The sequence below is a fragment of the Gossypium hirsutum genome, chromosome A08, assembly GCF_007990345.1.
Source record: "Gossypium hirsutum isolate 1008001.06 chromosome A08, Gossypium_hirsutum_v2.1, whole genome shotgun sequence".
Classification (NCBI taxonomy): domain Eukaryota; kingdom Viridiplantae; phylum Streptophyta; class Magnoliopsida; order Malvales; family Malvaceae; genus Gossypium; species Gossypium hirsutum.
In genome coordinates this window covers 123,671,301-123,694,867 of record NC_053431.1, presented here as the reverse complement: position 1 = coordinate 123,694,867, position 23,567 = coordinate 123,671,301, and the positions used below count along the sequence as shown (strand labels likewise).

At 31.2% G+C, this 23,567-nt stretch overlaps 4 protein-coding genes across 14 annotated transcripts; 2 read left to right on the top strand and 2 right to left on the bottom strand.

Annotated features, from left to right (window-relative positions):
- Positions 1 to 385: 385 nt before the first annotated feature.
- Positions 386 to 4,570, bottom strand: LOC107940423 (uncharacterized). 11 transcript variants are annotated; one of them, XR_005899926.1, is made up of 5 exons: positions 4,198 to 4,499; positions 3,281 to 3,542; positions 2,281 to 2,668; positions 1,992 to 2,146; positions 386 to 1,907 (listed from the first exon to the last, which is right to left on the bottom strand). XR_005899926.1 is itself a non-coding variant. In XM_016873842.2 (3 exons), exons 1-3 carry the CDS (start codon positions 4,348 to 4,350, stop codon positions 2,573 to 2,575), a joined length of 513 nt encoding a protein of 170 aa, XP_016729331.1. In that variant the 5' UTR covers positions 4,351 to 4,499; the 3' UTR covers positions 386 to 2,572. The 11 variants fall into 11 exon arrangements, 3 of the variants coding, with proteins under 3 accessions (XP_016729331.1, XP_016729332.1, XP_040931088.1); XR_005899928.1 differs by having other exon boundaries at positions 386 to 2,149; positions 2,281 to 2,320; positions 2,561 to 2,668; XR_005899927.1 differs by having other exon boundaries at positions 386 to 2,146; positions 2,281 to 2,320; positions 2,561 to 2,668.
- Positions 4,571 to 8,413: 3,843 nt separating this feature from the next.
- Positions 8,414 to 10,690, top strand: LOC107940420 (cation/calcium exchanger 2). Its single transcript, XM_016873839.2, has one exon. The coding sequence runs from the start codon at positions 8,808 to 8,810 to the stop codon at positions 10,518 to 10,520; it is 1,713 nt and encodes a 570-aa protein (XP_016729328.1). The 5' UTR covers positions 8,414 to 8,807; the 3' UTR covers positions 10,521 to 10,690.
- A 702-nt stretch (positions 10,691 to 11,392) lies between these two features.
- On the top strand, positions 11,393 to 13,940 carry LOC107940421 (ubiquitin-conjugating enzyme E2 2). Its single transcript, XM_016873840.2, has 5 exons — positions 11,393 to 11,747; positions 11,830 to 11,855; positions 12,450 to 12,539; positions 12,638 to 12,726; positions 13,485 to 13,940. Exons 1-5 carry the CDS (start codon positions 11,623 to 11,625, stop codon positions 13,611 to 13,613), a joined length of 459 nt encoding a protein of 152 aa, XP_016729329.1. The 5' UTR covers positions 11,393 to 11,622; the 3' UTR covers positions 13,614 to 13,940.
- A 3,316-nt stretch (positions 13,941 to 17,256) lies between these two features.
- Positions 17,257 to 19,566, bottom strand: LOC107940409 (plant cysteine oxidase 2). The gene is made up of 5 exons (XM_016873828.2): positions 18,996 to 19,566; positions 18,345 to 18,465; positions 17,893 to 18,037; positions 17,616 to 17,816; positions 17,257 to 17,506 (listed from the first exon to the last, which is right to left on the bottom strand). Exons 2-5 carry the CDS (start codon positions 18,426 to 18,428, stop codon positions 17,382 to 17,384), a joined length of 555 nt encoding a protein of 184 aa, XP_016729317.2. The 5' UTR covers positions 18,429 to 18,465; positions 18,996 to 19,566; the 3' UTR covers positions 17,257 to 17,381.
- Positions 19,567 to 23,567: the final 4,001 nt, after the last annotated feature.

The window sequence follows — 23,567 nt, the reverse complement described above, 5'->3', positions numbered from 1 at the left end:
TTGTTAGTTGAGAGAAGTTTTTTCTTTTTTTCTTTTTTGGGTTTTACAAATTTATAAGTATGGAATGTTTTTGTTTTAAATGCTAAAAACTTTAGTTAGAAAGTTTGAAGATCAAATTGATAGAATTTATACATGTGAATGGTTAAATTTATTGAATTATTTAGAATTAGGATCAAAATGTTAGAATATGTAAGTATTGAGGACTAAATGTTTTATTATACAAGTTAAAAAAAAATTTGTTATCAATTTAATGACGGGTAACTAAAACAAGAATGAATTTAGACGTTAGTGCCTAAATTGAATTTTTTTAAAATTAGGTGACTAAAACAGAAACGCTGGCATAATTCGTGTGTGCCAAGGAAGACAAAGACCAAGTACTAAAAGCTTAGCAAAGACCTGATTATTTTATTAATATTATTTTTCCAGAGTGAAGTAGCCATCAGAAGTGGACTTCAATCTGCAAAACTTCCACAAGGAGACTCACTGACTCAAGAACAAAATAATTTCATTCACAAGCATTAGTCAATAATGTCACTTTCCAACTCCATTTCTTCCTTATTTTTGTCTCTTAGTCTTCTTAATTTCATCACTTCTTCATTCTTGTTTCTCAACTAGAGGTGTAAGCCGGACATCTTTGCTTGCAAGCTCCTCGAGTTCAGCTTGATTACACCCAACCTCTAATCTTGCTGCCTGTTTTCTGTTTTCTGATTCCTCATTTTCTTGCAACTTGTTACATCGGTTGGTCCAAACAAAACATCTTTTCTTGTAAACTACCAGGGACAATCCCGGGTTCTTCAATAACTATCTGTCAACTGGCTTGCAGATAGAAGCCGCAACGGTGGCAGGGCAATTAATGAGGAAGTTGTTCCAAATCATTTTCTACATTCAGTTGATCTTAATCTCCATCTTGGTAATCGTCTTAACCATCCGTGGCTTTGTCTATGCCGCTAGAAGTACCAACCATTTCCGCCCCGAGAAATGGTACCCTCCACTTCTGGGTTCAGTGGCTTCTGCCGGAATTGTTTCTTACCTATGGGAATGGATCTCTTTTCATGATCCATCAAAAGCTATCAAAACAGCCTTCTGGGTTGGCCCCTTCTTAACATGTGCGGTTGGTATTCTCCATATATTGATCGGATGTCCCATAAGTTTAGCAATCAGCACAATCGCAATCATTTCCAGTGTGATCCAATCCCTCTATACTTGTTGGGTGAACCCCAGATTTGATTACGCAACCAAGATCCTAACAGTTTACACATCCTTTCCTCCTGATAAAACTGCTACATTTGTGATCCTATCCATCATAACCTGCCTAGTGTACTCATCTTTCTTGGTGACCGGAATTGGGGGAGCAACCGCAACTGGTACTGGCTTAGACATCTTGTTCATCATAGTAATCCTGCTTACCTACACATGGACTATGCAAGTTATCAAGAACATGCTGTACGTTACCATCTCACGAGTCAGATACATGAATTTTGCTTGTGGAGCTGATATGAATACTTGGATTGCTTTCCGAGACACGGTCCAGCATTTGGTAGGAAGAGTATGCATAGGCTCAGCAGTTGTTCCGGTTATTGGAACCATTCGGGGCTCGGCCAGAGTTATGAAATCAGTTGTGGGGGGCACAGACGAGTTTTTGTTCTCTTGCGCTGACTGTTACTCTAGAGTTGCTTCAACTCTTATAACATACGGGAACCGCTGGGGCCTTGTTCATGTCGGGGTTTATAACAAAGGTTTCATGCAGGCATCGGCTGATACCTGGGGAGCATTTAAAACAGCAGAACTGATACCGTTGATTGATTCTGACCTCACTGGGGCGTTCTGTTTCTTCTCTGGGGTTGCAGTCGGTTCGATATGCACCCTTGTAGGAGGAACATGGGCGCTCGCCATTCATAAGAGCTATGCTACAGAAGTGTCCATCTATGCATTTTTCATTGGCTATTTCATCGTAGGAGATTAAACATTTTTTGAAAAGCTAGAATCATTACCTGGCATGAAACTTATAAACAAATTTGTTTTGGTATTGCAGTGTCGAGTCGCATTGGCCTCGCAACAAGCTTGTGTTTCAGCTTATTATGTTGCTTATGCTGAGAACCCTCAAAGCCTCCAGTTCGATGCAACGATCCCAGTTCGCATTCAAGAGCTTCTTCAAAGATACAATGTTTAGTGGTTAATTGGAAGCCATAGAAAGAGCAGCTGAGAAATTAATCAAAGGAATTCATTGTTCAAAATACAGAAAGTACACTGCTGAAACTACCAACATATGAGAAAACTTACAATTTTGGCGAGCCTGTCTGGTTTTGAGAATTCCGCTTCTCTGTAAATTATATGCATTACTGTTGTATATTTGTAGCATCATCTAAGATGAACTAAATTTCAAATAAAATATCTTTCTCGTTTGTTTGCTTCGGAAAAAGATCATTTTCAATACAGTTCCAAAACAATCAACAAACCAGAGGGATTTTAAAATGAAGGCAAATGCCATTAGAAATTGCAGGACTCAAATACATCAATTTAATGTAAAAGAATTACACAGCTAGAAACAAAATGAAATTACAATGTGTAAATGCTACATATAGAAGGCTGCCAACCACAAGTTACTTGGGCCCTCGATGACCACGGCCACTGCATTCTGAGCACATGACATTGCCGGTTCCTCCACAACCTGAACAGTAACAAATATATTACTACTATACTAAATCATATTGGCCACATGTAAATATAACAGCCAAAACTGATAAAAAAAAACTTAGAACACACAATTCTTTCAAGTTAAGAAAACTTACGAGGCCCTCAATGGCAGAAAATATAGTAGCAATGACAAAACCTTATAATGCTATGAATGTCCGTGGTGATTAGACAAAATGACAAGGGCCTTAATGTTTATGGGTAGAGTAGTCAAGTCAATCCACGTGCATCAACTAAAATGAAGGTCATTTTGGCAATGAAAACACAAAATGCAGCAAAGCAGGTTCCTATTTCACAATGTTTAAAGCAAAGGACGCACAAGCCTTACAGCAAAAAATACCCTATAATGATGTTTGACGCATCAATGTAAAACCTTACTTTAATCACTTCAAGACTTCTCAACAGAACAGACCTGTTTTAAGGATACTAGTTAGAATTTTATCCATCTGTTACGCAGAACCAGACTTTTGGAATCGAATATATTTGCCTTCTATAACAATATGACATAGAAACATAACAAATGTAGAGCATGACTGCATAAACATCCATGACACATATTTACAAATTAAAGAAGAGAAAATTTTCACACTTAGGCAGCGGACTTTGACAATGATACCCTGGCTCTCCAGTATCGAGTCCACATATAATCCAGAACCAGCACAAGTGGTACAAAGGATGACACCTTTGGCCTGACAAGCACTACACCGGGGATTATCTCCAACTATTTTTTCAGCCAAAGATACCCCAACTGGTTCTTCAATTCGTTCCTCGGGGATAGGCTTATCATAACAAAATAGAGATTCTAGACGACTTCTTCGTCCATACGCATCTCCCACTGCCCTTGGCTCAGCCTGTACATCAGAATTTACCATTTCAGTTAAACACAACGTTAACCGACTTGTTTCCAAGGCGTATTAGCATCACAAACAGAAATTCCAAAAGTTTTCGAAGTGAACGTCCTCAAAAGTAAAATCTAGCACCGATTCTAACATACACCTTAAATACATCACCAAAATTGTGAGTTTCTCGAAATTCTTAACTGCTTAAAAACATTATTTGCTTTTGAATCCAATTTGAAAAAATAGAAGTGAACTGATAAATGCAAGATCCAAAGTGTAAAGTTTAGCTGCTAGTTATACTAAAATTGCCAAAATAAGTGTTCTCTAAGGTGACTGAAGATTAAATACGAAACAGAGCACCAATTAACATTTAAAGCTTAATGCATATAAATGTACAAACTTGAAGTTCAACAATTCATCAAAGTTGAATTTCAGGCAAATCAAAAGAAACCCAAAAATGGAGATATGAATTTCACATAAATTAACATATAGTAGCATTTTCTACAGGAGGAAATATCATATTTAATTCAACAAACAACAAACTGACTGAAATTAGAATAAAATGAGCTTCTTTTTCATTCTATAATTTGTCGATTAAGAAATTTCTATAGAGTTGAATAGGAATATACATACAAAATATGAAAAAAGAGGAAGAAATGGAACTAACCCCATGAGAAGCAGAGCCATTTGAGAAAATGCCGCTGATTTTGGAGATGGAGTAGCTTCCATTGGATACAGCAGACCAATACAAAACTTTGTTATATTCATGTAATTTTGGTGTTGAATTTATAGGAAATGTTATTGAAGACGAAATTTTCATGGTTGATTCTATTTTATTTATGAAAACCTGGGAATTGAGAAACGGGCTTTGAAGTAAATTGAGAACATTAAAAGAAGAAATCGAAGAATTAATTGAGTTCCTCCATTTTAGGGCTTTTTTTTTCACTTAAAAATTTTTAATTTTTATGAATTATAAAATGGATACTTTCGTTATTAATTTTATAAAAAATTTTACATTAAAAAAATATTTGAGTATCTCAGCACTTCAATAATTCGAGTATAATTTTTACTTTTTTAATATGTAATTTTTAAGCTTTATATTTTTTTTGTCCGCGTTAGTTATGTATCCACGTTCCAACAAAAATACTTGTGTGCATCAAATTGCCCGAGTTTGGCGGGGTAAATACATTAAAAAATAGGCAAATTTTAGCAGACGGTGCTACTACGGTTGGTGGCGAGCTTGCTTTGGGCAAAAACATATTAGTGGCTTATATGCCATGGGAAGGTTACAATTTTAAGGATGTGTTACTCATTAACGAGCGTCTAGCATATAAAGATATTTATATTTCTTCACATACGAAAATATGAAATTCAGACTCATGAGACAAGCTAAGGTCCTGAAAGAATCACTAACGAAATACCGCACCTAGAAACCCATTTACTCTGCAATTTAGACAAAAATGGAATTGTGATGCTAGGATCTTGGGTGGAGACAGGTGATATTTTAGTAAGGAAATTAACATCTCAGGTGGCGAAAGAATCATCATATGCTCCAGAAGATATATTATAGTTAAATTATCACTTTGATACTTGTATTATTTTTAATAATTTAGTCTTTGTACCTTCATTTTGTTTAACTCGTTACTTAATCTAATTTTTTATTGAAAAATTAAATCAATCAATGACAATTTGTTACATGTCAAAAAATAAAAAATCTTAAAAATATTAAAATTTGGAAATTTATAAGAATGGAAAAATAATAATAATCTATTTTTGAAAATTATTTTTCAAAAACTAAAATTATAAGTATGTGGAACTTCAAAAAGAAAATGCATTTGTTTGGAATTTTAGGTTTTTAGAGAAGTTTAAAATTTTACGAAACTTTTTAAGAATTTTATGTTTTTTATTATTATAAATTTTAGGGATTTTTTTTTTTGCATTTTTATGAAAATTTTTATATTTTATAAGGAATTTTGAGATTTAAAGTAAAAATACCATAAATTTCTTTAAAAATCTCATAAAATTAAAATTTTATAAAATCCCTAAAATTTCAAACAAATAATTTTTTAAAATTTTTTATGATTTAAAAAAATAACATTACATTATCTGATGCACAAAATTGTTAATTAAAACCCTAGAAATTATATTCTTATATTTGTTTCCTAAACACTCTACAAGGAATGTAACATTAATTTTAAAAACTACTCTCATATAATAAATTAAAATTTTATTATTACTAAAGTTATTTTTATTATTAACAAACACATAACTTAATCTATTTATTAAAAAAACAATACATCTACCTTAAAATTAATATATAACTAAGTTAAAAATAAGTCTTTAATATTAAACATGTATTTAAATTTGTTGAGGGTCAACTCCTTCAAAAGAAGTCTTCAAAGTATTATTCACTGGGTAGTCGGTTGGTCCCCCAACAACCAACAGTATGGTCCCTCGATGGGAAATTTTGTCTCTCGTGCTCTTTCGAGAGTTAGTGTTTCTAGAGCATGTGTTCAGAGGGACTTGGTTTACAAAGTTGAGAGTACCACAATTGGTAGACCTGTAAAGCTTAATAGCAATATGTCAATATAAAGCGTGTGAAAAATTATGAATCTCACTTAGATGTACGGAGACTTGTTAATACAAAAACGATGACTGATTTGGTGGGAAAGAAAATGTGGATGGTTCCATTCATTTGATATGACTGTAGGGACTATTAAAGAAGATAATAGAAATCTCAACTATAATTAATTACAAAAAAGCCCCTAAAATCAAAATAAATATCATAGCTAATGGTGATATTAAGTCAAAATTAACCACAATTATTAATGAAAATAATTAAGTATGGACGGCAAAAAAGCAACCAATGTGAAAGCTAATCAATTTGTCGTTTTACAAAAAGCTTTCCCATCACCTTTGGCTATATTATTTAATTATTCTATTCACAGAAATGGTGATATCCCAATTTCAAGTTCTCATTTGTTTTAGGATAAACAAGAATTTCATACATCAATTTCTTATATATCAATACAACGTGTAAATATTTATAAATATGATTATGTTCATATTTATATATAATATATATTATTTAAAAAAAGTTGTGGGTATGTCTGGTATTCTTCTCCCGATTAAACTCTGTTATCTTTTTCAATTAAATTTTGATTATTTTAGTATGATTAGAATTCTATTTTTCTGGGCGACAAAATGCGGTCACATTTAAATTTTAGTGAGAGTTTCGTAATAATTATGAGGAATATTTTTATACCACTTTTGTGGGTGTATTACGAGGTTTGCTCTTTGGAATTTTGAATTTTATATTCGGAATTTTGAATAATGTACATTTAGGTTTATTTTTTCTATATTATACTCTTGCTTATTTACTCATTTAATGAAAAGTCGAAGCCTTATTTGCTTGCGATTTTTCCTTCTTTTAGGGTTTTTTATATATATAAAATATGTGTTGGTTGAAATCAAAATTACAAGTTTATATTAATACTTTAAATGTAATTATAAAAAATCAAAATTATGGCATGGACTCATTGATTCTTGGCTTCTTCGTTGTTCCACAAAAAAGCTGACACTTGCGCTTATCCTAGTACCATTGCTGATATGCCAGTCATCTTCATAGCTAATTATAATTTTTTCTTTGTACCAATTTGTCAAAAAAAAAACTTGTGTTTTGGGTGTCAGTCTGCTCAAATGTATTTTTCTTAACCAACTTGAATAAGATATCATAAAAGGATAACATGCTTAATCATCTACAGTAGTGTAAAATGTAAGAAATTCAATCTTAATTTTTAGTTTCATTGTGTAACGGGTTATTTATTATAAAAATAGATTAGTTCATGTGTTGAATTTTATCGATTGAGAAGGGTTGAGAGTTGATATCATGGGCGAAATTAATAATATTTTTGGGAGTCGAAATTAATTAGTTGTGTATTTTTATGTAAAATAAAATATAAATTTATCATTGTATTATTTTATATTTTTTATAAGTTTTAAAAAATTAAATTAAAATTTTTTAATTTTTAAAAATTAAAATACAATTTAATCATTTACTACGGGTATGGTTATTTTTACCATATTATTATAATATCTAATTTTACCATATCGTTAATTTTATATTCATAGTAAATAAATACGATGCGTCAGTTGTCAAATTCACGTGTATGGGTCCATTTCAAGAGGAAATGAATTTGGTACAAAATTAAATACATAAAAGGAAACAGCAGCCCCACCTTCCATCTCTCTCACATATTTTTCACATTGCTTTTGAATTTCGTAATAATCAAAACTATAATGATCATCAGATTAAGATTATGGTACATCTATTACGTGAGTAATTTTAAAAAAATAGATGAAAAAAGTTTTTATTTTTTGTTTTCTAATAAAAATATAAAAGAATAACATTATACTAATATAATTTATTTTATAAAAATTTGGCGCGGAAATCAATCAATAATTTTAAGAAATAATATACTAATAACACAACTATAATAAAACCATCCGCAAAGATTATATAAAACAAATTATAAAAATATGATAATTATTTAATAAAACATGCAAATAACAAATATCACATTTATTTATATAATTAATTTTTTTATTATACTTTATAAAACTCTTATCGCATCCTAAATCCGTTAAACACACAGTTTTCCTAAAAACATATACAAATATAATACATAAAGTAAAAATTAGACACACCGGCAATTAGATAAAGTGAAAGTAGCTTCTTTTCAGCCATTCATTTAGATCGAGTTTAATTACCATTCTCTCTCTTCCTTTTTTCCCTTTTTCTTGTCTTTTCCTTTTATTTTCTTCCTTTCTAATCTTCACCAACAATAATAAAAGAAAATTGGTAATTCGTTTCCTTCTGTTTTTAATGTTTGGTACTGGTGTCCCAATGAGGCGAAATGTGCTTTGTTTACTTAATCCTTACGAATATTTCTTTAGCCAAGTCGGCTGCTATAAGCATATTAATAAATTTATTTTTTGAAGAAAAAGCATATTAATAAGTTTTCTCCACTCTGTTGTGGACTAGAACCCTCCAAAGTCCAAGCTATTTGTTTCTTTTTCCTGAGCCAACAGAAAACCAGCAAACTTTCCTGGGAAAACTGCTTTAACCCCAAATTAAGGTTCGTTCCTATATTGGGTTTGTTTTTCTCTTCCAACTTCATCTAACAGGGAAACAAAGTTCCAGACTTTCCAAGTTTTCATAATCATGATTTAGTACAATCCTTTTTGTGCCTGTAAGAAAGTTTTTGGTTTTCTTTAATGGGAACTTGGATTTCAAAATCTGGGAACAAAAGCAAAAGGTACACAATTTTCTTGAACATTTCATTTCTCTTAGTAGCTTGTGTGTTCTTGATTATATGTTTTAGCTCTTCAAGACTTCTTGTTGTTTTAACCAGCAGCAATAGTCAACAAGATTGTAAGACCTTAGAGAATTTAGATGATTACAAAGCCAAATGTTCTTCCCTTAAACTCAACAATCCATGTGTCTCTCAAGGCTACATTGATTATCTTTACTTTTTTTATTGCAATTTTGGAACATGTCCCCTTTTAGGTCATTGTCTTTTGATCCTTTGGCTCCTTGTGTTGTTCTATCTTTTGGGAAACACAGCTTCTGAGTACTTCTGTTATTCCCTTGAAAGCTTGTCAAGCTTGTTGAAATTGTCTCCTACACTTGCTGGTGTTACACTCTTGTCATTAGGCAATGGTGCCCCTGATGTGTTTTCTAGCATAGTTTCTTTCACGGATAGTGGAACTCAAGATATTGGCTTAAACACGGTTCTGGGTGGTGCTTTTTTTGTAACATGTGTTGTGGTTGGAACCATAAGTACTTTGGTTCACCATAAACATGTCCAAGTTAACAAACCAGCTTTTGTAAGAGATGTTTGTTACCTTCTCATGGTTATTGCAACCTTGATTTTGATGTTGGCTTATGGGAAAATCAGTCTTTGGGGAGCAATTGCATTTGCTTCTTTGTATATGGTTTATGTTACCCTTGTTTATGTCATGTATGTTGTTTGGAACTCTGGTGATATGGACAAAACGGATTCCGATTCGAGTTTGAATGTACCAATTTTGAACAGAATCGAGAAAGTAGAGCTCGGTTATGTCGAGGAAGGGAATGTGAAAGATGATCATGAGAAAGGAGTTTGTTTAAGAACATCAAGTTCTTGTAAATTGTTGCTTTGGATCCTTGAGATGCCTCTTTATTTACCTAGGAGATTGACAATACCAATTGCTTGCCAAGAAAGATGGTCTAAGCCAATTGCAGTTGTTTCAGTCACATTGGCACCAATTCTCTTATCTATACTTTGGGATCTTCAAGATGACAATGTTAATCTCAGTCTCACCTTCAATTCAGGCTTGGTTTATGGAACCGGGGTCTTTGCCGGAACCGTCTTTGGGGTCCTTGCATATTTGAAAACTGAAAAATCAAGCCCGCCGAAGAACTGTTTGCTCCCGTGGTTAGCTGGAGGGTTCTTCATGAGTGTGGTTTGGAGTTACATCATAGCTCAAGAACTAGTCAGCTTACTGATTTCGCTCGGCTACATAATCGGAATCAATCAAGCCATCCTCGGTCTCACTGTCCTGGCTTGGGGAAACTCACTTGGTGATCTAATAACCAACTTGACGATGGCATTGAATGGTGGTCCACAAGGTGCACAAGTAGCCATATCAGGCTGTTATGCTGGTCCCATCTTCAACACCCTGTTTGGTTTAGGCATGTCCCTCATTGGCTCTGCCTGGTATGGATACCCTTCACCTGTTGAAATCCCTAAAGACACTCATCTCCTTGAAACACTGGGTTTCCTAATTGCTGCCTTAATATGGGCACTTTTGGTTCTACCATTGAGACACATGAAGCTTGATGGTGTCCTTGGAGGTGGTCTGTTTCTCATCTACTTCACTTCCATGTCTTTAAGGTTCATCCAAGTAGTTCGGGACCCCTTACCTAATACTGTTTCTATCACTTGAAATTTGAAAAATTATATACATATATATGTAACTATTAGATGCATAGATAGCATGCCTTACTGTATAGTAGTAACCAATTAATTTACTGATTTATCTTTTAATTGACTGGTATTTTCTTATGTTATTCGGATTTAGTGTCGGATATGAATGATATTTGATGTGTTTTTTTAGTTTTGATGTCACAAACAAGCTAAACCCGAATTATATGATAGGACATAAATATATGAATATATATATGATTCATGTGAAAATATAAGTAAATGTAACATTGATTTGATTGTAACGAAAGAAATATACACCATTTGTTAGGTTAAAAGAAGGAACAATGACAGAAGCAAATATACATGAAAAGAAGTAAATGTCAATTTTGGCTTTGCCTCTGTTGCTTTGGCAGTTTGGAAGTTTTGGTCCCACTTTTGAAGAGTTTGATAATTCATTATTCAATTTGCCTTAATTCGATTAAGATGAATATTGTTGTCAATCATTATTTATGGCTTAAGAAAAGACTATAAATTTAAATGTTTATTTACAATTAAGTTCTGAATGAATAAATGCTTTCAAATGCTCAACTCATATTTATAATTTTTATTATATAAATTTATACAAATCTTTAATACTTCCCGATCTAATCTTCACAATCTAAAGGATTTAATACGGATGATTCGATCTACTCCAATCTAATTACATGAGTTTAAACATATTTAAACATATAGTGGGGATAATTTAGACATGATATAAAAACTATTCTATTCACCCATATTTTTGTTTTAAAAATAAGAAAAATAGATATTCGAATACAATGACGTGGCGCAATACCATCTGTCCATGCAGTCACGTAATGACCATTCACCGCCCATATTTTTCTTTTAATTCTCTGAAACAAATTATTAATAATAATAAAAGAGAAAAAAACAAAATAAAAAAGAAGGATCAGCTTGACCTCCCTTTTGTGAAGCACCCAAAATCTTAGAGATGGATATTTGATAGATTTCCCTTTCATCTCCTTTTCTCTTTAAAGAAAAATTGGTTTTCGATTCCATTTTCAATTTATATATTTTGGATTAGATTCGGTTGGTCTTAGGGAAAAACAAAGGAAAGGGCAATGTCAACCCCAGCAAGGAAGAGGCTGATGAGAGACTTCAAGAGACTACAGCAAGATCCACCTGCTGGTATTAGTGGGGCTCCTCAAGATAATAATATCATGTTTTGGAACGCTGTCATTTTTGGGTATTTCTCCTTTTTCTCTTTTATTTGCTTTGGTTTCCATTTTAGGTCTTTTTTTCCTGAATTTTTGGGTTTATTTTTGCAGGCCTGATGATACTCCTTGGGATGGCGGTAAAATTTTATTCTTTTGTTGTTGAATTTTATGAACTTTGTGTTATTTGTTATGCTGTTGATGTTTTGTTATGGTATTTTGTTGTAGTTTGTGAAATTTGAGCTGTTAATTGTGTTAGTTTTTATGGATTTTAGGTGAAAAATGATTAAATTTGTGCTATTTGCTGTTTTAGTTTTGTTGAGGTCTCCGCCGGTTCTGGGCGGACGACACTTCGCCGAGTCGGGAATCCCTCAACAAGTTCTTACTGATTTTTTAGTCATTTTGCCTTGAAATTTTTGAATGAAACTGTATTAATACATCATTCGAACACGCATGGTTTCTCGAGTCAATGAAGGTGAGTCATGGCCGAAATCTTGCGCAATCTGTTTTATAGTCGATGAACTGTTTTCAGTTTATGGCTCTAGAGTTTTATCCTTTTTTGTGTGCTTCTCGTTTGTTTTCTATTAATGAGCTTTGGTGGGAATTGAATATAAAATGGAGAATTTAAAACATAAAATTATATTGTAACTTATAACTGACTTTATGGCATGTTAATTACTGGTATCTTATTTGTATATCTTATGTAACACAACGTTTTTATTGAGATTTCTCAGGTACGTTCAAGCTGACTTTGCAGTTCATGGAGGATTATCCAAATAAGCCTCCAACCGTTCGGTTTGTCTCACGGATGTTTCATCCAAATAGTATGTACTTGATTGTTTTCATTGGTTTTATCTGTGGGATTATATGCAAATTGTTTTTGTTTCGTTTTCAGTCTAATGATCTGTCATTGTTCGATCAGTCTATGCAGATGGGAGTATTTGTCTCGATATTTTACAAAATCAGTGGAGTCCTATATATGATGTTGCCGCTATACTCACTTCGATTCAGGTGCAGCATTCTATGGCTTTTTACTTTCTTTTTTTTTTTAAATTTTTCTTTCTGAAAAATTTTGTTTCTCACCAATGGCTGCCCCTAACTTCGTCAAATTTCGGAACTTTATGAGTTATACATATATTTCTTTACATGAGATTTTTTCCCCGTGCATCTGCTTCCTGCTACATAATTGAAAAATTTTCATTGATGCAATAACCATACTTTTCATTGACATATTTGTCCAGTCTAGAATGCTTAATCGAAATTTTTTTGGTTATCAATATTAATGTCGTTCAGCTATTGCTATGCGTCTGTGTCTGTGTTCGATGTTTATGTTTAAACTGGAACATAAATGCGGTTAACCGTTTTATTTTGTTATTGTTTTCTTGAATCATGGTCTGAGATTATATTACTGGTAGTGTTCTCTGATCATGTTACTTTGATTTGGGGGCGAATGTCAGTTATAAATATGAGTATGCATCTAGTATGGGTATGCTTTTTTTCAATTATTTGAAGGATCATACTCTACCTATGTCCAAATATAACAGATATGGGTATTTTAGAAAAAATGAGAGTTTGGGACTGTTTGTACATGGTTTTTCTTGTTTACTATTGTTCCGGGACTGTGTATAAATGGTTTTTCTTTTTAACCATCGTTACACAGTTTGATTGACATGGTTTACTTCGCTTAAAAGTATTGAGGAAGTGTGAATCTGAGCTTCTCCATTAAGGTAGATTAAACATGAAAATGCCATTGTTTGTGCTTTTGCCAGTCTCTTCTTTGTGATCCGAACCCGAACTCTCCAGCAAACTCGGAAGCAGCTCGTATGTTTAGTGAGAATAAGCGGGAATACAACCGAAGAGTGCGCGAAATAGTGGAGCAGAGCTGGACTGCTGACTGAACTGCAGTATTAGCAATGGTAACCTGCCATCACTCTGAAAAATAAGAAATGCCATACTGGCAGTGCTGCTGCTGTCACCGCCACTGCTGCCAGTGCCGGTGGTGGCGAACTCAAAAACCGTTTCTCCAACCTATTATTGTACATTTGTTGGGTGATTATTCTCTTTGAATGACTTGATTTCTGCCTCCTAAATAGCCCCTGCCATTATTGGTTTCTTGAATTCTAAAACTATTCTTTGCTCTTCATTCCTAAGACTAAAAGTGTTTGTTTGGTAATTTTTTGTATGATTAATATTTGCTTAATCCGATTAATCTGATTGTTGTCTTTCATGTTCCGAGTAAATTAAAATTATATTTAAAAAAATAAATCTGATGGTGAAATATATATTGAAAATATTTAACTTCTGTATTAATATGATAAAAATATCATATTGATTTGAAAATTTTTATATATGGTAAGTATAATTGTATTGCTAAATCCAATAGTTGGTTATTGAAGTATCAATCTTATGTATTATTAGTAATGATTAATTACAGTTATAAATTTGAAAGTATCTTTGCTTCGAGGAGGAAGGATTGATTTGGAGAATCGGCAATGGAGATAGAGTTCATGTTTGGGAAGATAAATGGCTGGTTGGTTTGGTTACTGGTTTTGTCCAAACCTCTCATAATTTCTCGTGACCAAACCTCAAGGTGAGCGATCTTATGCATCGATCCAGGAGTGGTTGGAATCGTGACTTAGTGATGACAACGCCAATGCGACATTTAGGCTACCGATCTCCACTCATAATCGGCAAAAGACGATCAATGGAATTTACACTATGAAAACAGGCTACAAACTCCTTGGAAGAATGCAAGGTATTGGCAGAGTGGAGCAGAACTATTCGGACAAGGAGGGATGGAAACTGATTTGGCTATCTAAGTTACCACCAAGAATTAAGATGCTCCTTTGGAGAGCTGGGAATAACATTCTCCTGATCAGCAATATACTAGCTCGACATATAATTTCGATGCCTTTTTCATGTTGCATGTGCCGAGATGGTGATGAAATAAATTTGCGTGTTGCTCTCTTGTTAAAGTTTGGGACTTCTTGGCTTTCTCATCTAAAGTCTTTGGAGTTGAAGGAAACTCTTTCTTTGAATGGCTAACCAATTACTACCCAAAACTTGGAATTGAGGAATTTCGTAGGTGGTGTGAATCGATTTGGACAGTTTAAAATAGGAGGAAATTTGGAAGGAGGTGCGATGATGCTTGCGAAGTGGTGTATTTTGTTAGGATGATGATTTTGATGCATCCTTTATTGTTAAAAACAACTTTGCTACCCATTTTCCCAACAAATGGAAGCTGCCACCGAGAGGACCTATGAAGCTTAATATTGATGCTGCTTTGATTGTTGATGCAGGGGTGGTGCTATCATTCGTGACTCTGATGGAGCTCTTGCTAGGAAAGTACCTCAATTGCAATCGTGCAACGCGGGTGATGACACCAGCATTGCAGTGTTCGTCTGGGGTTAGATTAAGCTAGCGTAAAGCCAATCCACGTGGTCACTGGAGCTAACAGAGCATGGGGATTGTTATGTTCCATGCTGCCCATAGATTTAGCAAATTTTGCTTTGAATGTTAGTTGATGAATTTGTTTGGATGGAGGAAAGTCCTCTTTTCTTGGAGGGCCGTCTTCAACTGAATTTCTCTAGAAATTATATTTTCATTAGGGTATTTTTGTTTTTTCATATAATAAATCAATAAAAATAATAACCATAATAAGATTTTAACCTAAAATACCATGATAAACAATCAACTTTATGATTGTAATAAAAGCATTAATTAATTTTTATGTGAAATTTTAATAAAATATATTTGTTGTATAATTCTTTTTCACCCATAAATATAATGTTTATTAGATCTTCACATTAAGTTTACTTAGCTCTATTTTTTAAAAAAATTTATACTTTATTCAGAAATTAAAAATATTTATATGTTTTTCATGACCACATAAAAAATTAATTGATTTATTACTTTATATACACCATTGGGTATTAGTAGGTTATATTAGACAAAATCATATATCTTTAATGCTGAATGTATAATTAGAGTACATTCGTTGAACTTTAGAGATACATTAACCAAATGATTCATGTACCAAAAGAGAAAAGACAAGTCACATACTTTAGAGGTACATTGAACTTATCACATCAAAATGGAGAGAAAGAACAAAACATGTACATTGATACTATAGAAGATTATCTCTATGTAAAAGACCTTTGGTTGTTATCATCACCTGAATCAAGTCTGGGAATTTTCCTCGGAGAGCAAGAAGAAAGAAGATCAAATTCATTTGAAAGTTTTAAGTGATGGATGTAATGATAAGGTACAATGTACTTCTTTTTATGTATACGAATTTTAAAAATAATATTATTATGAATGACAGCCACGAACCCCAAATACTAATTATAAAATAAACATCAACTATAAATAATAAATTAAATTCCAAAATAAAAATTGACATTTTTCAAAATAATTCTGACTTTTCCAATATAATATAACCCTGTTGACAAAAGATTGGGTCAAATTTTGGGCATAAATCTTAATTCTGAGCCTCAGCCCTCAAGCAATTGTATTTTTGAGACCAAATAAAAAATTTCCTAAACCGTGAGCCCAACCTGGCAAACCAGAAAAAGCTATATCCAAAACGTGCTCAAAATGTGTATTTATTGAATCAATCATTCGGAATTGTTGGATTGGATTTGTTTTGGGTAATTTATACTTTTGGTCACGTTATTATTAATAAACTTTTTGTTTTAGTCACTTTATTATGAAAATTTATAAATTAACCTTTTTTTTGGTTACTCATTGTTGGTAATGGACTGATGATGAGTTTCATTAGCTTATTTTCACTACTACTTAATTTGGCCCTTGAAGTGTAGTTAAAATGTCAATTTGATATTTTCCTTTTTTTTATTTTTAATGATAATTCTAAAAAAATTCTAAATAATTACAAAATTATATATAAAAAAGAATTCACAGCTTATTTTTTGAAATTATAAAAATTATAATTATGCAAAAAATGTTAAAATTCTAAAATTTTCATAAAATTTTAAAAAACTAAATTAAAAAAGTCTAAAAATTGATTTTTAAATATTAATATTTGAAATTATAAAAAACGGAATGGTATAAAATCTTAAATTTCTTTAAAAAATTAAAAAAAAATCAAAATTTCATAAAATTATAGAAAAATCTTAAAAATTTTGGAAATAACTCAAGAACAAAGACTTTTTCTTTTTCTTTTTTCAAAAAACGCAAATCAAATCATAAGTCAATATTTATTTGGAAAAATTGTAGATTAAAATCCAAGCACTTGCTGCATTCCACATTCATTCTAATTTATGATTTAATTTGAATTTTGGACAAAAATCACACGAGTTTAATTGATAAAAGTATTATGAAATTATAGAATATATTTTACCTCATTTACTTAAAAATTGAATAAAATAATTCCTATATGTTAGAAAAAAAATTGATCCTTTTGTAGAAAAATTTATCCTACTTATTATTTAATTCTACTTATCCTTTTAATTCCAGGTCATTTTGAAAAATCCAAACTTTCACTTTGATATAATTTTATAATGCTTTTATAAGATAAAGAAATAAAAAACATCCAAGGTAGATTAGTTATCGACTAACAACATAATAATGACAATGTAAACTCTTGTATTATCATTACACCAGTGGCTAATTAACATTTTTTTAATATGTTTGTAATAACGTAGATCCTAATCTACGATCTGAGGACCCCAGTAGTCAATTCTCTCCATGTGTGAATCCTGGGGCACTTCAATTTCTTTCAACCATCTCAAATAATCACTTCCTCCTTCATTCACTCTACTACTTTCTCCATCTGCACATTCCACAAGCAATCAAAGTATGTATTTGCATTCCATGCTTTTTTCTTGTATATATTTGTGATAGTTTGTAATGAAACATCATGGGGCAAAGCTTTCACTTACTTGACAAAGCCGAGTGTTGCAACTCTTTGTAATAAGAACAATCACGGTCGTCTTTAGAGTAAGGAGGGCCGAGAACATCGAGCACAGCGCATGGTGTTACGGCTTTAAATTCATGGATGTTACCTCCTGTTGTAGGATACAACACTGAGGTCTTGCATGGCGCTTTCAACACGCTATCGACTTTCAACCTTGCCAATCTCGCTGTAACGCGCAAAAGAAATACATGAATGGATTGCCTCAGTCCGGATGCTCTTGCAAGCAAAAGATAGATTCTTACGCTGGGATTCAGGTGGCGGCATAGAATCCACCCAATCGTACGACTTTATATGCAAATCTCCCAGCAAAAGCTTGCTGAAAACAGTCATCCCTGGATGATTATGGAGAGGGATGACAGCATTTGCTGCAAGAAAGAAAATGCAAAGCTGCACCACAGCAAAACAACAACAACGTATTAATGTCTTTAAACATTTTTCATTTTTCTTGAAACATTCTGTGTATATTGAAACAAGGATATCAGTACAAGAAAATCTTTAAAATAATCAATATATATACACTTGCATGTATGCAACACTAATTACCACCTTCACCCTAACTTGTAAAGAAGATATCAATGCGTTGGTATGAACTCATACGAATCAAAATACACGATTATCACAAAACAAATATTTTAAAATAGATGAAATATTACCAAATTCATTAAATGAGACAGAAGAGAAGGCATATACTAACCGAGAACTCATCGCATTGGTAAATGGGTGTATATGCAACACTTGGAGTTCCTTTCTCCACACTCTTAGATTTGAAGAACTGCATGTTTTTGCTAAGCCCACATGTTTTGGCTTCATCTCATCTGAAATAAATAACCAAACTTCTTTTATACATATACATATACATATACATATACAAATTGAAGGTAATGCTTGATAAATTACTTGGTCCAATACATAAATGCATATATGATATACACACACGTTGTGGACCATAGTTTTTGATGAAATATTAGGGTACATCACATTGTGATGTGGGATATTGAACAGGGACAAATATATGTGAAATCTTAAAGCAGATAATTAATCAAAAAATGTTATAAACTCCAGTTTTTGTAATTACTCTTCAATTTCATTGATAAACACTAGCTAGGCAATCAGGATATATACATGATAGTAAATAAACTTATCAACTTTATGCACTAAAAATTCCGAGACACCGACATGCATTTATGAAAAAATGCTAATATTTCGAATTCAAATTTGTTGAATATCATGTATAAAATCTGCATGAACAAAGCCCCCCCCCAAAAAAAAAAACACATTTTTTTTCTTGCTTCTTTTAAACAAAAAATCAAACTGAAAGAAGAACAGGGAATTTTAACTTAATTACCAAGAATGCTGCATAGCTTGTTGACATCAGAATCAGATGGAACAGTTTCAGGGCCTTTAAACACTTCCTTACATGAATCAAACAGCTTTTGTAGCACTTTAGGATCTTTTCTTTCCCTGTATGATGATCTGTTGTTCTTCTTCTTGATTGGTCTCTTAACGTATCTCACCTTGTTGTTTACATGTCTTATTTTCATAATACCCTTCCTTTGATCCATCAATCCACCACCATCCACCATCATAAAGCTTGATTTCATTCAACAAAACCCCGGAGTCTTAAAACTCAAGAAAAACAAAAAAAGAAACCCAATAAAGAACACAAAAATCCCACGAAGAAAAAGCAAGTCTTTCAAGGGTTTTCAATACAGATTAGTGTAAATGGGTTGGTTTGAATCAAGAAGATAAGCTTTGATATTGGCAAAAGACATAATGAAGTGTCAAAAGAAAATTGTGGAAATATGTGAAAAGAGGGTAGAAGACTGTAGGGAAAGACTGTAGGGAGAGAAGGTGGTATATATAAGGGTGGGAGAGACTGCAAAACTAGGGGCCATGAACACTGGGAAAAAGCTTTTATAGTTTTAGGGAATATTTTATATATAAATATATGAAGGAGCAAAGAAAACTATGGATAACAAGTGGGAAAAGATAAAAGAGAAAAAGGCTGTTTCCTATAGTTTTTTTCTTTCTTTTTTTTTCTTTTTTTTTTCTGGGTAAATTGTAAAGCTTTCCCGCACCAAGATTGAGAGTTGAATACTGCCTGTAACCGACCCCTAGTTTTTTTTTTTTTGAATTTATGCATTTTTATTTACTTTTTTGTTTTTAATTAATAAATTCTATTTAAGAGTTAAATTATTTTTTTAAATGCAGTTTATTTTACATAAAATATTTAATAATTAAAAATATTTTATATTAAATGAGTGCTAAATGTTTTTATTCACGTTTCTTGGATAGATGACAAAATGTCAATATGCATTTATTGAAATTATGGAATCACTATGTTAAGAAACGTTTTTTTGCATTAATTACATTGCTTTATTGATTAAAAAAAGTTATTAATTAATTATATTTTTCTTACTATAAAACCACCTTAAAATGTTAATAAATAAATTGATTTTATGTTGTTATTGACTTAAAAGGGGAAAAACAACTCATTGTGATGATGTGATGAGCTAGTGAGAATATGGAGCTTAGATTAACTTTTTAAGAATTAAAAAGTCAAAATGATATTGGAATTTAAATTTTAAAACCCATAAATCATAAATATCCTCCACATAAAAACGCAATAAAAAGTTTACGATACACGAATATCATTTTGGTTAGGCAGTTAGCATAATTGTTATTTTTTTAGAGATGTGTTATAAGATTCATCGTCTATCTTTTGGCAAAAATTGATGAACTCGTTTAATCAGAGTAAAATTTTATGCCCTCGCTGAGAAGTTTTAGATAGATTTCACAACCTCCACATTATTAGATCAAATTAACACTATTTCATAATCTCGATTATAAAAAAGAGTTGACCCATCTAAGATGTCCCATAGCTCAGCTTCAAAGATTGCATACTCCCCCAGACATTTATCATAGCCTAAAATCCATTCTCTATTTTAATAACGCAAGACTCTCTCCGCAACAACAAAAGAAAGACTTTTAGTGTAAAAGCAATGGTCAAAACCCCTTCCCACTCTTGCCGTCCATGTGTATTTTTGTAATTTTTAAAATTATAGCCTAAAAAGAAAATTGGAGGAAAATGTAAGAAAAATGAGGACATTGGATTCCAATAAGTAGTGTTTTCGAAACATGGTGACAGCTTAATAAAAAAGGGTGATAGTGATTGAATGATTAGAAGTTTTTGAGGTTTGGGAGATTAATCCCTTTCAACAACATCATCAATTTTTGGCACCGCTCCAATCTTGGTTCAACTCTCCATTCATTCCCTTTTTCACGTTTTTATCCGACCACAACACCGCTAATTTACACGTTTACTTTTTAATTTATGTTTCATCCAAATTTACGTTCTTGTTGATGTCGCTATTAACGATATTTTTAGGGTAAATTGTTCGGTTGGTCACCCACTTTTTAGTGCATTTTCTTTTTGGTAAAAAATTCCTTACAATTTCATCACATAACTTTTAGGGTGTTTTCATTTTAGTCATTAAATTATTAAATCCTTGATGACGGCTGATTGTACTTGCCCAAATCATATTTACATTTTCATTTTGGTCACCAACTTTTAGGTCACTTTCATTTTAGTCACCGAACAAAACCTGTTTTTTAAGTCTTGATCCGGGTAAAATATCAAGGGTTAAGTGAAAAGATGATAGAATTTAAAAAAATGCATTAATTTTTTCATTCTCGAAAATTTAAATTTCAAAATATTCATATCAATTAAATAAATTGTTGAAAAAATATTTTAGGGTGAAGTACAAAAATGGTCACTAAAGTATTGTCTGTGTTCTAGTTTGGTCATTAAACTATTCGAAATCAAATTTTTTATCACCAAACATTAATAGCAGTTTGAAATTTGAGCAGTGCTGAAGTTTGAAATCAGACAATAGTATTGTTGAGTGCCCTGTTCATCAAAGGTTTATATGTGTGGGATGTGGAGTTCCATGGCATTCATCAATGAGTTGTGAAATGTATCAGAACTTCCAACTTGGAATAAACTTTTACAAAAAAAAAATCAAAATTTGTCATTTTGTAAATGTTGAGGGCTAAATTTATAAATTCTTTTAGAATTTGAACTAAAATGACAAGTTTTACAAACATTGAGGGCTAATTTGTTGATTTTTTTACATTTAGGATCAAATTGATAAAATGTGTAAATATTAGGAGCTAAATTTGTTATTAGGTCAATAAAATGAAGCTCACATTAGAATTGCCGTCAAATTTCAAATGGATGTTAACATTCAGGTGACCAAAAAATTTGATTTTGAAATAGTGACCAAAATAGAAACAATTAAAAGTTTAGTGACCGAAATAAAATACGGGTAATACTTTAGTGACTATTTTTATATTTGAGCCAAAATTTTATTCCTCTGTTATGTCTAATTGATTTGCTACTATAATATTTAAATTAATTTAATCTCCTTATAAATTTTAAAATTTATTTTATATTTCTAAATTATCCTTAATGAAATCAATTTAAATAACTCATATTTAATAATTGTTTACGAAACTTAAATTTCGTTTGATTGTAAAATCTTGAATTTTCTATGCTAAACTAAAAGCAAAGAAAAATTCTTGAAATTAATTAATTGTTTGTTCTTTGAATAAAAAAGTTATGAAAATAATTTAGGATTATGTTTCACGTTGAAGATAAATTTAATTAATTATAATTTTTCTTTACTTTATTGGAAGATTTAACTTTCAAGATTATATAATTAAAAGAAATTTGGGTTTTATAGACAATTATTAAATATGAGTTATTTGATTTCATTTTAATTTGGAAATATAAAATAAAATTTTAAATTTTAGAAGGAGATTAAAGTAATTAAGTAAATTAATTTCAATATTATAATAACAAATTGGCTAACATTATACGGGATAAAAAATTTTCAACAGTTTATTTAATTGATTTTAATATTTTGAAATTTAAATTTTCAATATTAAAAAAAAGAAATTAGGAGGGCTCGCTTTGGCTCCCTTTAAAATGGAAAATTTAGTTCAGTCCTTCTAAAAATAATAAAATTATAAATTAATCTATGGTAAAGTTATACTTTAAACTCCTAAATATGAAAAAAAAAAATTATTTAGTCCCTTCAAAAATAATAAAACTGTAAATTAATGCATGCTAAAATTACTTTTGAATCTCTTAAAAATTTTATAATTTAGTTCAGCCCTCCTGAAATTTTTTTTAGCTCCGCCCCTGAAGGACAATGTAGTAAAATACGTTTTAAGTAATATTCCTTTTCGTCAATAAAACAATAAAAATTTTGATATCTAACTAAATAAAATAACATGTTATTCTTAATAATTTACTAAATAATCTTATATTCCAATAATCCTACTACCGGAAATAATCTTGGACCAAACACCTCTAATTTGATAAAAGGAATCTGGTAGTTTATTCAAGTTTTTAGCATAAAAATGGTCAAAAACGCATAAAATTTGCTTTTCTATTACAAAATTATTTGAGTAAAATTTACTTTTACCTTCAATGTACAAAATCACAATTTATGATATTTTAATAAAAATAATAATATCGAAACTACCTTCATTCATAATTTATTTTAGGCTCATGGTTTAACTATGATATTTTGTTGCATGATAAAAGCCCTTAAATATAGCTTCTCCTTTTTACAGTTTAATTGTTTTAATTATGTTTTTTCTTCAAAAGAGTTGAGTTGAGTTGAGATATTGGGAGAATTAAATATTTTATTAAATATATTAATATTTTGTTTTTATTATATATAATTATTAATTATATGATTTTGTTATATTATATGATTTTTTAAAAATAAAATTAACTTTATTAAATTATGAATAATAATAAAATAGAAAAGTTAAATTATCCTCGTATCCAAACTTATAAAATTACAAAATTATAATAACAATTCAAATATAATCAAATTTATAA